This window comes from Heterocephalus glaber, unplaced genomic scaffold (genome assembly GCF_053883595.1).
Source record: "Heterocephalus glaber isolate CG9 unplaced genomic scaffold, H.glaber_assembly_v1.0 deba00000347, whole genome shotgun sequence".
Lineage (NCBI taxonomy): Eukaryota > Metazoa > Chordata > Mammalia > Rodentia > Bathyergidae > Heterocephalus > Heterocephalus glaber.
Window position 1 is genome coordinate 22,698,071 of NW_028258143.1, and position 13,577 is coordinate 22,711,647.

The 13,577-nt window shown below is 36.7% G+C and overlaps 1 protein-coding gene across 11 annotated transcripts in view; it reads right to left on the reverse strand.

Moving 5' to 3' along the window:
- Clasp1 (cytoplasmic linker associated protein 1) overlaps positions 1–13,577 on the reverse strand; it is a 260,640-nt gene that overhangs the window by 59,228 nt on the left and 187,835 nt on the right. For 6 of the 11 annotated variants that reach the window (XM_087198200.1, XM_087198215.1, XM_087198196.1 and 3 more), the window contains one exon: positions 10,550–10,717. In XM_087198200.1, the coding sequence (XP_087054326.1) occupies positions 10,550–10,717 (168 nt within the window). Of the gene's footprint in view, positions 1–4,630; positions 4,739–10,549; positions 10,718–12,074; positions 12,102–13,577 lie in introns of all 11 variants that reach the window. The other 5 variants (XM_087198208.1, XM_087198180.1, XM_087198171.1 and 2 more) reach the window with 2 other exon arrangements.

The following is a 13,577-nucleotide window of genomic DNA, read 5'->3' on the forward strand; positions in this document are numbered from 1 at the left end:
AAAAGGAATGGTGCTGGATATGAATGGACAGCAAGTGCCAACCCCAGCCTGCAAGGTGGCTGCTGGCTCTCACACAGCTCTTGGACACACAGGCATGACAGGGCACTCTTTAAGGTGCTCCCTACTAAGGATGCACCAGCCGACTGGACTCCAGGTTTAGACTTGCGCCATGAAGCCTCAATCAGCCATTATGGAAATATGCCACATGAAAAACACCAGGAGTCACAGAGCACTGTCTAAACCTCAGAGTGGAGAGCAGGAAGATGGATCATTAACTCAGCTCACGAGATGTGTCATCAGTATGTGATACATATGTCACCATGCACCAAAAACAAAAGCAGAGAGGTTCATAATGTTACTTAAACAGAATGAATTCACAGGAAGGGGCTCAACAGCTAAAATTCCATTTTCCCCAGTCAAAATGTTTGTTATTCTGTTGCACAAATATCCTATTTATCAATGTACTTGTTTAACTGTTGGAAATTCAGTGGCAGTGAGTATAACAACCTTCCTTGGAGAGGCTGTTGCAGTACTCAGCTTATAAGTACCAGCTCAGAAATACAACTGTACAGCCTGGTTTGCTCACAGCTAGCTGTAGGACCTCTCCATACTAAACCTGTCCATTTCTCGATCTGTAGAATGGCGCCAATGAAGGTACCTACCTCTTGGTTGTTACCGAGAGGATTAAAAGAGACCATATATAAAGCATTTAAAATCATATCAGCACAGAGCCCATAGCGGTGGTAACAGCAGTAAAGGTTAAAGAGTAAACTCCAACTTATATTTAGACATTAAAATATTATTTTATTAGCAGGTATTCATAATTAGTATGTTAATTCATCAACCTGAGGAAGTAAATGCTAAATTCTGTCCTCATGAGGAAAGAAAATAACTTTTAGTACTGATTATAAAATAAAGACTTGTTTCAAACACTGATGAATTATTGGTCACAGTTTAATGCAAAATATAGCCTTTCATTATTATGTCAGGGAAAAAAACCAAAGGATAACATTCTTCCCTCCATTACTCTGAAAAAGTCATGGTGATTAAACCACAGGAAGTTCATAAGTTTAACAAAGTCATACTGAGCAGTCCTGTCTTTCATCCATACTACTGGAATATTCCGTACACATTATCACTTGTGCATTTAGTCACAAAATTTCAAAACCTCAAACATGTACATTTGTGGTATTAAATAGCAAAGGTTACCTGATCAATAAAGACAAATTTTACCTGCTTGCAAAGAATAAAGGAAGTACTTCCTTCCTCAAGATTCACAAAAACACAAAATAAATTGCCAATCTCTAAAACATTTTATAAACTTATCACTTTCCTAAAAAGGGAAGCTGGTAAAATATTTTGCTCCAATACTGGAGCAAAGCACACATTTATTACACTAGGCACAACCAGTGCCATATTGTAGTTTAAACTAAAAAGAGTTTTTAAACAATACCTGATCTGTAGGTTCTATATAAAGTGGTCTTGTCATCGCTTCTCGGCCTTTTGGCTAAGATCAAGTGTAAAGTGGTCTTGTGGTTCTCTTTCAAAAGAATATCCTACAGTAACTCTGTAGCGGAATGAGTCCTCTGTGATCACCCAACGATAGAACCCAAGGTGGACCCATTTATGTCAAAGCCTGATTTACAGCAGAGTTTTGAAGCCCTTAATTTCACTTTGGAATCATCATTTTAACCACATATTCATATGTTCATACCATTAAGATGCTTCAAAACAATCGTGTAAACTTAAAAACAAGATACACAGTTGGTCTTCTCATTGCAGGTTTCACCTCTGTGGATTCGACCAACTACAGACTGGAGGAAAAAACTGTGTCTGTACTGAACAGGTACAGACTCTTGTCATTATTCTCTAATGAATACAATGTAACAACTATTTATAGAGCATTTATATTGTTAGGTTTTATAAATAATCTAGAGATATTAAGGTAGATGAGAGGATGTGTATAGGTTATGTGCAAATATTATGCCATTTTCTATAAGGGATGTGAACATCTGCAGAGTTTGGTATCCATAGAGGATCCCAGAAGCCAATCCCTGTGTAATGGGGATTCATTGAATCATAATTACACTAAATAATGCTTCCTTTTAAACAATAACAGCAACAACAGTTGACTATGTAAGCTGATTCAAAGGGACACTGATACACAATTTTACTGATTTCCAAAAGAGGTGAGAAGTTATTATTTGAATGAATGACAAAAAGAAGGAGTCTTCAGAGAAGGTGTAGTAAGTGCCCAGACGACAACACCCTTCTAAGATGTCTCTGCATTCCCAGATCCTCCAAAATCACCAACTCAGAAACATGTCTTGTGCATTTTCCAAGTGCCTACCTCCGCATGGACCTCACAAAAATCATTTAGTATACTGCTGAGGGACAGATAACAGACAATGAATTATTAAAAGTACTTTCCAGTGAGGCAGACCTGAAGTCAAACCTGCATTCAAACCTGGGCTCCATGACTTAGCTGTGTGACTGTGACAACGTGGCCTAACCCCCCATAAGAGTCGGATGATGATACCTGTCCCAGAGCTACCACAGGAATGTGAGGCATGATACTTGGTGACTGTGAACAGTACGGGTATGCATAGGCACTGTTGCTACTGCTGCTGGACACAAATTTTAGGGACTCATTTAACCCATGGGGGGAAAAGGTATAAAAATTTTTATCAATGATATTCACTATTCTCTGACCACAATAGAAGAAATTAGCTGATGCTAGAGAGTGCTAGGATCCACAAATTCTGCCTTGGTTGTAGCAACTGTACATCTCAACATTTTGGGTTGTCACCAAGACAGTTAAGCAGATCCATTTACCCAGAGGTTAAAAACAAAACAAACCAAAAGCAAACCAAAAACACAGAAAAAACAGATGTGATACTCAATTATACAAGGTTCAATTAGGACCTCAAGAATTGAGCATACCTTGCCTGGTCCATAGACCACATGCCAGATTACAAAGGCTGCTTCTACAGATAATCTTTTAAAAACCAGCACACGTATGAAATAAAAATAGCCCATTGCTTCTAAGAGACAAAATAAACAGACTGGACTTGCTTACTCATATAATAAATTCTTTGGAGGTCAAATAATGAGCAAAGATGCATAGATAGATATACAGCCTTAATTTAAAAGGAAAAATCACCAGTTCATTCAGAAAATCATGGCCACCCCTGATTTATTGAGAATTCTGCCCCAAAGTGTCTAGTTTGTGTGGAACAGCTGACATGCACAGGTAAGCTGCTCCAGCAGGAGCTCCTACAAACCAAGCAGGTGGTCTTGTAATATCAGGGAAGGAATCACTAAGTCAGGCAGTCATCTAGTGGGGTGTTGGCATGTGTGACCCACTCTTGTTCAGTACCTCATAAAGGACAATGGGTCATCAAGGTATATATCTAGATTCTGATTACTGATGGTGATTGGAAAAAAGATAACTGAGGAAGTGTTTGGGTAACAGAGGCAAATAGGAAGACCTCACACATTTAATGTAACATCCTTCTCCTGTAGTAGCATTTATACAATTAAAAGCTCAGTAGCATAATCATATAGTAAATGATACAAGCCATGTTCCATGGGATAATTTCAGTTCTAGGCCTAATTTTTTTAGTTTTGTTTTGTTTTTGAGACAGGAGCTTACTATGTAGCCCAGGCTGGCCTTAAACCACAGTGATCCCCCTGCCTCAGCCTCCTGAGTGCTGGAATTAGAGGTATGCTCCACCATCTCTGGCTAGGTTTAATTATTATAAAAATGACTGCTACTCTTTATGTTTAGCAAAAGAAAAATATACATCTATACAGCACTTAGTATGCCAAACAACTAAAATATAATCATTGAAGAACACAAAATCTTCCTTTTCATAAAAGTATGCATTTACAGATGCCATTGAGGATTGGTAATCTGTACTAGATAAAAAGGTGTGTGTCCATTTTTAAGAACAGGGCTATTAAAAGTTAAGAAAATTCATTAACCTTTTTTTTTTCAGTCCTGGGATTTGAACCCAGGGCCTTCACACTGAACTACATCCCCAGTCCTTTTTTAAAATTTTGAGACAGGGTCTTGCTAAGTCATTAAATTGTCCAGGGTGGGCTTGAACTTGAGATCGTCCTGCCTCAGCTTCCCAGAGTGCTGCAATTTACAGGTGTGTGCTGACACACTTGGCTTCTTTTAGTTTTCTGAATGTCATCACTATTGTACTTTTGTTTCCTTTGAATTAATCCACATATAATCTGATCTGTAGTAAAATTAAAGATAAACTGTATGACTAGGAATAAACTTTTGATCAACTTTACTTTCAAGCAGCAATCAACTTTGGCTGAATTCTGCCTTAAGTTGGAAATTACCACAAGGATGCACTTCTCTGGTAGCAAGTGGCTATAAATGATGAGAGCAGAGTGAAGTGGTGCTTTTTTTCTCTGAGATATGAAAATTGGGAGTTGCTGAAGTTCAAGCATGCAGAGGGGGACAATGAAGGTGATTAAGGAAGAGGAAAGAGAGAAGAAGGGATCACAGGACAGCAGAGGAGAAGCAGTCATTCCACCCAGCAGTGTCTCGGACAAGCACGGGAGCAGGGACAGAACTCTCCGCTCCTGGGAAGCACCTCCGTGTACTCACCAAGTGGAGGAAAGCCCCGAGCAGGGCTTGTATCTCGGCTGCTCTCACGGCTGGTATCGCGGCTGCACCCCTGACTCATGCTGGGTCGAGGGATACGGCTGCTCCGTGCTAGCGTGCAGCATGAAGGGTTTCAGAGAAGGTGAACAAGTTTAATTTAATGATGACAGAAAAACTCACAAAACGGCAGTCACATTTGGTTAATGTATCATGACAATGTCTGTGCTGGGGTGTTCTGATGACTGGGCCAGCTATCTGTGCTGAGGTCTCACTGACCGACATGCCAACAGAGGGGGTGTGGATAAACTTGATTATGCTCAATGCCTGAGAAAGCTGTGAATTTTAGTATGAAAGGGAAATTACACTTAAATGTAAGAAATGAAATCATTCCAAAGAACAAACTGGCACCAGAAAACTGAAGATCCAAAGCTTCTTAAAAATGATCAGTTTTTATGCCTCTACAAAATTTTCAAAAAGAGGACAAAAGATCAAAGCTCCTTTCATAGGCACTTGGTTCCTGAAAGGATAATTTAATGTGGATTAAATCAGAGCCTTAATAGAGGCTCTGGTCACTGAAGTCCACGAACTTACCTAATTAAAAGGAAGAGCGCTCCTTTCTCCCACTTTCGCTTCTTTAAAGGAGAAGCTAAAGGTCAGCACACCTGGAGGCCTGCCCACTCCCAGTGAAGTGCAGATGCTTCAAAACACACTCATTAATCAAAACCCATAGATGCAGGTTGGAACTGCTATCTTTTCATTTTCTGTCCCAACAGTTAATCTGTGTTTTATCTATAGAAACTCACACAGATCTAGCTGTGGTCACTTCTAAGCACCTTCATGGATGCAGTCTTCCTCTCCGAGTCTATAGCAAATGGACTGATTATCTCCTGATAAGTATTTGGGCAAAAGGTTCCTCCCTGACCTGAGAACAGCTCATTGCTTTATAATTATCTATGGATAAAGTTTATTCTTCTCATGGTATAAAACACTGAGCTTATAAAGCAGGATTGTACGAATAGCATAAGGTTTAATAATAATTTGGGTGTGAAGCTCATAAAAACTATGATACTTCTCAATTTAACCTGAGAAAACAGAAAAAAATTAACTGGCAAAACATTCAAAAACAACACTGCATACTGAATGTGTGTAGCTGGAATGCCTAAGGCAAGAGCTAGTGGGGACAGTATACATTTCCATCCTGAGAGATCTACCACTTCTCATTCTGGGAAGAAATTACTTTCTCAGTGGTTCCGCCGCCTGCCTCGAAAGCACAAGGACCTAAGTTAGATCCCAAGTACCAAAACAAAAAAAAACAAAAAAAAAGAAATTTTTTCTTTCTAAGAGAATTCTTTCTCAGAGATTCTGGAAATAATAAACTTGATTCACTGATATAAATGCAAGGCAAGTTTTCTATACTGTAATGAGCATAGTCTGTTATTTCAGAGCAAAGATTTACTTTACAGCTTAACTATAACAAGAATGTCTTCTGAACCAGAATCATGAAACTCCCCAACGAAGAATGTGCAAGTAAAAAATGAAGCAATCGCCCTACTGTGCTCAAGTGCTAGGTGCTGGGGCTGAACTGGACCCTGAAGACTTGTAAGTGATATCCCCATGCTTACGCAAGGAAAGGTCAGATAGAGAAATGCAATCTGAACAATGGGCCAAACAGGGCTTCATTTTACTTCATTAGAAATTCCTACTCTCCTTACTTTCGCCAGAATGACATGAAATCACTTGAGTTTTCACTCAAACTAGTAGTGACTATTTTACTAGAAGTGATTGTTTAATCAGCAGTTCTTGGCAACATTCTAAACAGTTCCTACAAGAAAGGCAAAAATAGTAGGTGCCAAATTAAATCCATAAAAAAACTAGAGTGTCTACAACCCCTCTAATATGGAGAAACTTCCTAGAACATACAAAGCAATGCTGACTATCTTCAGAGGGCATCATGAAGTGACTATTCCAGTTCTAAGCTACCTCACTGGTCCAGCCACCTGGCCTCTCTAAGTATCAGCCTCCTCTTAGGAAAACAAGGAGTAAGCATCTCATTTAAATGAGATGGGAACTGCAAGACAATGCACATACATAAGTATTTCTGAAATCTTTGCTGAATGCACGTATTAAAATGTTGTCTTATTCTGATATCTACTCCAAACAGATAATCAAAAAGAAATAAAAGCAGTCCTGATAATTTTCATATAAGTGCATGCTTAGTTGAACATTTTCTTAATAGTTCATACCTGATTACTTCTGAATTTTTACCCAAGCCCTAACCTCAAGGTCATATATATGCAACAATAAAGGGAAATAATGCTATCTGGGGTGAGTCTTTGTTAAGAAAATAGAGTGTCAGGGGCTGAGGATGTAGCTCAGTGGCACAGTGCCTACCTAGCAAGCATGAGGTCCTGAGTTTGAACCCCAGTAGCAAAAAAAAAAAAAAAAAAGAAAGAAAATAGTGTTAACAGTGATACACAGATGTAATCTGAATAACTGCATATATAAACTTCTTGATAAAGTTTACCCTCCCAGTATTTTATCCAGAAAGTTCATCCTCTTTACTTGTGCTGACTCGCTCCTCTAACATCTAGCCAGTAGTAGCACATTGAAAAAGAATTGTTTACATTTTATGAAAAATCTGCCCATAGTTGCCCCATACCTTATTAAATAGGGGACATCAGCAGTTTAAATGTTGGGTGATTTAAATCACAAGAGGAAAAACACTCACTCACTTATAATACTACTTCCAAAGACTGATAATCTAGAAAGAGGATTTAAAATAACTATATACATAAATTATTTTACAGCTAAAACTTAAAAACAAAAATAATCAAAAAGTCATAGGACAAATCAACTTGTTTCTTTATTATGTGCCCAAACTGAAGATTCTATGTGAGACTATAATATGGAGGAGAGAGCTTAAGAGGAAGAGACAATGAAAACACACTTGCCATTTGAACTTTCTAAAAGCAGCATTCCTAGGTAGTGTTGAGTCATGTGCTTACAGAAATGCAGGGAAGCCTTGAAAAACCACTTGACTGGTTTTCATTTCTGACAGAGACTACCTTTAGTATTTTAAGGTTAATCTTGACTTTTGCCTTTTGAGGAAGGATCCAACCACAATTCATATGAAAAGCAGAAGTACAAGAAGGTTAATGAAAACTAGAAGTTAACATGAAATGCCTCTCTAGTTTAGGCATTTTCATGTCACAGAAAGTGTAATTTCACAGTTAAAATGAAGTATTTAATTTTAATTCTCCAAGAATATTTTTAATCAAAAAACCTTAAAACATTTAAATGCATAGCCATAAAATATCATCTGCAAAAAGTGTCAAGTATATTTAATATTTTTTAATGGAGAAAGGAAACAAAGGCAAAGAGCTAAAAAATAATTACTAAAGATGTTGGTTATCTGTGTGACTTTAAAATCTGCGAATTCCTTTATTGTATTTAAAATACAAAAAAGAAAGAAAGAAAGAAAGAAAGAAAATAAATTTACAAATGTATTCTCCCAAATAGTTGGGTAGTTTATGAGGGAATAAACTGCCAAGAAAAAAAAATGGAAAGGAATTTATTGTATTTCCTGGTAATCCAACAGGAAATATAAATGCCAAAACAAAGCCTTGGCATTGTTTTTATAAAAAATGAGAAAAGAAAATTTAGTTATGAAATATCATTTCAAACAAAAAAGGCATAACTGAACCAAAAAATAATTTATAGGTAACTAGGATTTAACTCTCAGTGCAAGTTCTAAGCCTAGCTTACCTACTGCTAAACACTGCTGAATTGATTGGTTTTGGAATTATAGATAATATTCTTAAAAGACGCTGCTCCCTTTCCTAGATATTTGTATTTAAAAATGCTATATAATGAACCAAGTATTTATAATCACAGTAGTAATCCATTACTGGAAAATGTGCCTGTTACCCTATAAAATGTAATCTCTAGTACTATAGGAGTAAGTGGAAAGATATGCTTCATTCATATATATTTCTTGGTATATGTACATTCTCAAGAATGTGCAGAAATTTAATATATCTTCTTTAATTAGAATTGTACATAAGATCTCAAAGCTTCACACATCACTAAACCTCCAAACATACATAAAGAATTTAACTTTCTTTAATACTTCAAATAAGAAATCTCTGTAAGGAAGTAGGCTCCCTTTTAATTGAGTGATGCTTCATAATAGTACATTTTAAAAGCTTATAAAATGTCTTTTCAACTATACACAACATGAACTTCACAGTTAGACCACGGAACACCAGGTCTTAGAATTATGTTGGAGAAGCTGGGCTACTTTCTAATTTCAAGAAGAAGGTAAAAACAGCATCTTTAAAAAAATATAAAAAGAACAATCCTAAGTAGAAAAGAATTTTTAAAAGTAAAATAATAATAACTTCAATAATTAACTATAAAAAAGGACAGCTGAAACCTCACACCTAGATTTAAAATTAGATGGTCTTCCAAACAAAAACAGACCCAAACACAGATATGTTGCAGTATCAGATGAGAAACTGAGATATTCTAGCTTTGACCTTTCCTTTGGTTGTAGCCACATCAACACCAAAATAACTTGTTAGCTCAGAAACCGTACTTCACAGCACCAACAGGAAGCTGGCAACATGGAGAATTAATAAACCACATACTTGTATCTTGTTTTGGAAATATGAATTCAAACCAAATCCTATCTATTCTTAAATATCTGCCTCTGACCTTTCCTGGCTCAAGGGCCTCCAAGGATATTGTTGAGCTGTACCCTTCCCATCTCTCTGCTCTTGGCTATACCATCCACCCCTCACTACCACAATTTGGGTTAGAAAAATGGCTCTCTCTTGCCTGTTTCTACACTAGCTTCTTGCTTCCCTAGAACATCTTTCTCTTAATGTCCTCACCCTGGCTAGTCCCACTTTGTATTACAAAACACGAACTATTCTTGGAAGCCTCCCTTAGAAAATCTGGGAGGATCAGGGTGAACAAGGGCGTAGGAGACACATGTTTTAAGGCCCCGGAGTGCCCTGTCAAAGTACTTGTTATAGTTTTACATTTTTACTTCTACCCAATAGATGACAAGGACTCAGAAGCTAGATCTATTGCATTTATCTTCTAATTCTCAAGTCTAACAAAAGTGCCCAGTACATCACAGTAAACATGTAAGTAAAAATTGTTAAGATCAATGAATAAATGTGAAAGACGAGCCAAAAGAACTTAAGGATCTATTACTCTTATTTTTAGATTATTAATAATTTTGTACTTTAGAAAGCAGATAAAGATGAGAAAATATATAAATTTTTATATAAAAAATTAGAAGAGTAGATTTTAATAGAGCAAAATGTCTTTAAGCTATGTGTAATTCATATAGCTACACACTATTACAAAGAAGCCAAATACTACAACATAAAATGTATTAGATCTTATCATTCCTATATTTCATGTTTAAATAAAATTATGTACTGAGTATATCGTAAGTTTCACAACTGAGGTCACAAAATATCAAAATCAAAATTACTGGGGACCCTAGAAACTGCTTTTGAAAATTAATATAGATTAATGGCTAGTTAGCTGAAAGAATGAAAGAAAAATGAAAAGCAAGGTTCCTTCGAATTGCAAGAGAAAATTCATGCCTATTTCGCCATCAAAGTTTTGCAAAACCACTATAAATCACAAAAGTTGATAATGATATAATTCCTTCTCTTTAATTTGGACCATAAGTCCCACATTTTATCTTGGTACTAAGCGAAACCTCAATATGCCATAATCTGTATACAGAATAAGTCAAAATGTCTTTTTAACACAATCAAAGTAACACTCTCATTTCAAAAACAGCTGTGTCTCTATTGCCTGCATTAGACACAGTTATTAGATTAGAATCAAAATTATGATAAAGCTGAGAATGGTGTTCCAAGGTCTGAAAATCCTTACCTGGTCCTATTCTGTTTGGACTTGTTTCTCGGCTGCATCCCTGACTCCTGGGAATCTTGCTTCGTTTTTCTGAAGATGGTGTCACTGGTGGGCCTCTTGAGGAGCTCCCAGTGAGTCCTCCATAACCACTCCCCAACAATTTTCCTGGGGAACTCGACCGGCTGCCAGCTAAAAAGAAGGCAAAACAAAAACAGATCCAAACTGGGGAATAAATTATAAGAATTCCAGAAGCAAGTTTTATACACAAATTTGGGTCAAATATTATCAGAATTTTATGTAGAAATGGCATTTTAGTTCACGGTAGTACTTATTTTTTAAAAATTGCAGGCACATGAAAGAATGTTAAGTACCAAAAGAATATCTAGGCTTAGGAGAGTTACTGGTGGAGTTCTACAAAAGTGACTGTACAAGTTCTGATTCAAAAAAGCAGGCTAGATACTAGTAGTGTCCCTACGGTTCCACAACAAAAGTCCAAAAGAGCCAAAAGTATTTGCTTATTGTTTTGTTCGGTGATGCTGGGGACAAAGCAAGGGCCTTGAGTGCGCCAGGCCAAGTGCTCTTCCACTGAGCTCTATCTCCAGCTCCAATTGTTTTATTATTCTATAAGAGTATGTTCAAAATTTAAATATAACTTCTGAAGAGCAAAAATATCACATATTTCTTAATCATTATTAGAGAAAATGAATCTAAGAAAACTCCATTAATCTAACAAATAAGAAAAAAGACAGGGATGAAACAGCTATAAACATGTTTAAAAAATTACAAAATGAGATGGTAGGAATAATCTCAAACAAATCAGTAATCATCATAGAAAATGTGGCTATATAGTAGCACCTCAGTTCACAAACTTAATTCTTTCCACTATTCTGGTTGCAAACTGAGTTGGCCGTGAACTGAATCAAACTTCCCCATAAGGTCAACATTGAACCTAACCATTGAATTTGATTTGGTTTGCAACTAGAATCATGTAAAGCACACATTATGAACTCAAATGACCCAGAAGAAAACAGCCTTTAAAACAATACTTACCTGGTAACTGGAGATATATATATATTTTCATATACATATACACACATACACATACATATATATGAAGCATAGATACAGATTTTTAAAATACATACGGTTTAAAAACACAGATTTCAAAAAATTTATAGTAAATAAATTTTATATAGTAAAACTGCCATCAAATGAATCACTTGGGGGACTACTCACAAAAAATTAATACTTTAAGATGATTAACTATAATTTGAAGTGAAAAATATCGCTGTAAAAGCAGCAATACATATGAACTGTCTCAGGACCTATTAATTTTGTCTATAAAATCTGAGGACACATATAAGCTACATAAAAGGGGAAAAGAAATCCATTTCAAACTCCAGTATTTGAACATAAAGAAAAAATGCAGAAAGATTAATTAAGCTCATAATAAAGAAATTAATATTGTACAAAGGACATGGGGTGAGGGAGAACGCAAAAAAACAAAACAAAAAAACCCAAAACAGCAAAAAGAGAAATGGCTTACCACCAGCTGGATTAGCAGATCTGGATCCTTGATTATGAGAGCAGAGCAAAGGACAGGCAAAAAGTGAATTAAAAGACAATAACACAATACAGAAAGAAGGTCAGCATGCAACACAACATGAATGTCTTGTTCACAAGCGTATTAGCAAAATAGCTATTTTTCTTACAACTTGTTCCTCCTAGTCTAGTCATATAATTATTTTGTACTTATCACACTCCATTAGCATTTATTTCATATCTGTTCACAAACAAATCTACAATATGCCAGGCACAATGCTCGCCTTAAGATATATGGAAAGAATAAGATGAGCATCTTGCCCTCCCAGAGCACATCTCTGTGTAACTTAACTCATCTAAGTGTCACTACCATTTTCAACAGTGCTTACCACACAGTAAATAGTTACTGCTATTAATTGGTTTCACCTGAATGTCCTATGACTTTCCTTAGTCCTCAAATATTTAAAATATGCCAATTTTTTTTTTTTTTTGTACCGGGGATCGAACTTGGGTCCTTGCGCTTGCGGGGCAGGCAGCAGAACCACAGAGCTAAATCCGTGGACTGACTAAAATACACCAACTTCAAAGACCTGAATAAGATCTGCTTAATATCAAACCAAGACTATGAATATTAATGCATCTACATTTATAGTATACATAGATATGCATATATTTACCTCTTGTTAAAATAATTGTTAAAAAATAATTTATATGCTTAAGGTGCAATGTGACCATGTGCAGCTGTTAGGTGGTCTATCTTCCTGTGGGTGCAATCTGCCAAGTAAAAAAAAACTAAATGGCCTTTAAAGTAGAGCACAAGGCAAGGTTCAGGGTAAGACTGAAGACTTAAAGCTGTACCATCTCCTTCTGTCCCACTAGAGAAGAAATTTTAATCTTTACCACCTCAACTTAAATTTATTACATTAACCTATCTTTCAAGAGCTGAACACTTTTGGTCAAGGATTCCTTGCAATAAGACTTGATCCACATTTATGAAGTCATGACTGGAGCATTATATCCTTCTGTGTCTCCAGGGACCACAGCTCAACAGAGCCAGAGTCACAGTGCAGTTCCCAAGGCAGCAGCTTCTGAGCTTTACCTGTACCAGGGATCTGAATGAATATTCAGATAAGTTGTACAGTAAGTAAGGCATTCTGGTCCTAATGGACTCAATCTAGCCTCACTGTATTCATATAAATCCATTCCTAGCCTTCTTTCCTCAGCCTATGGAAGTGGACAGGGGTAAAGGAGAAGGAAAGGTTAAAGATTACTCAACCCCAAAAAGGAGGCAAGTCCTCAGCTCTGCAGCTTCTATGGCTCTAAAACTGGCTTCTGTTTACTGACTATGCACCTAGTTTCATCCCTGTCACCACATCTTCATGCACGCCCCATGCAGCAGGCCTTGTTAGCAACTTACAGGCAGCGAAATGAAGGCTCACACGGGTTATTTACTCAACATCACACCAGAGCCAGGTCACAAAGGAGTCAGATGTGCCTGGCACCGAAG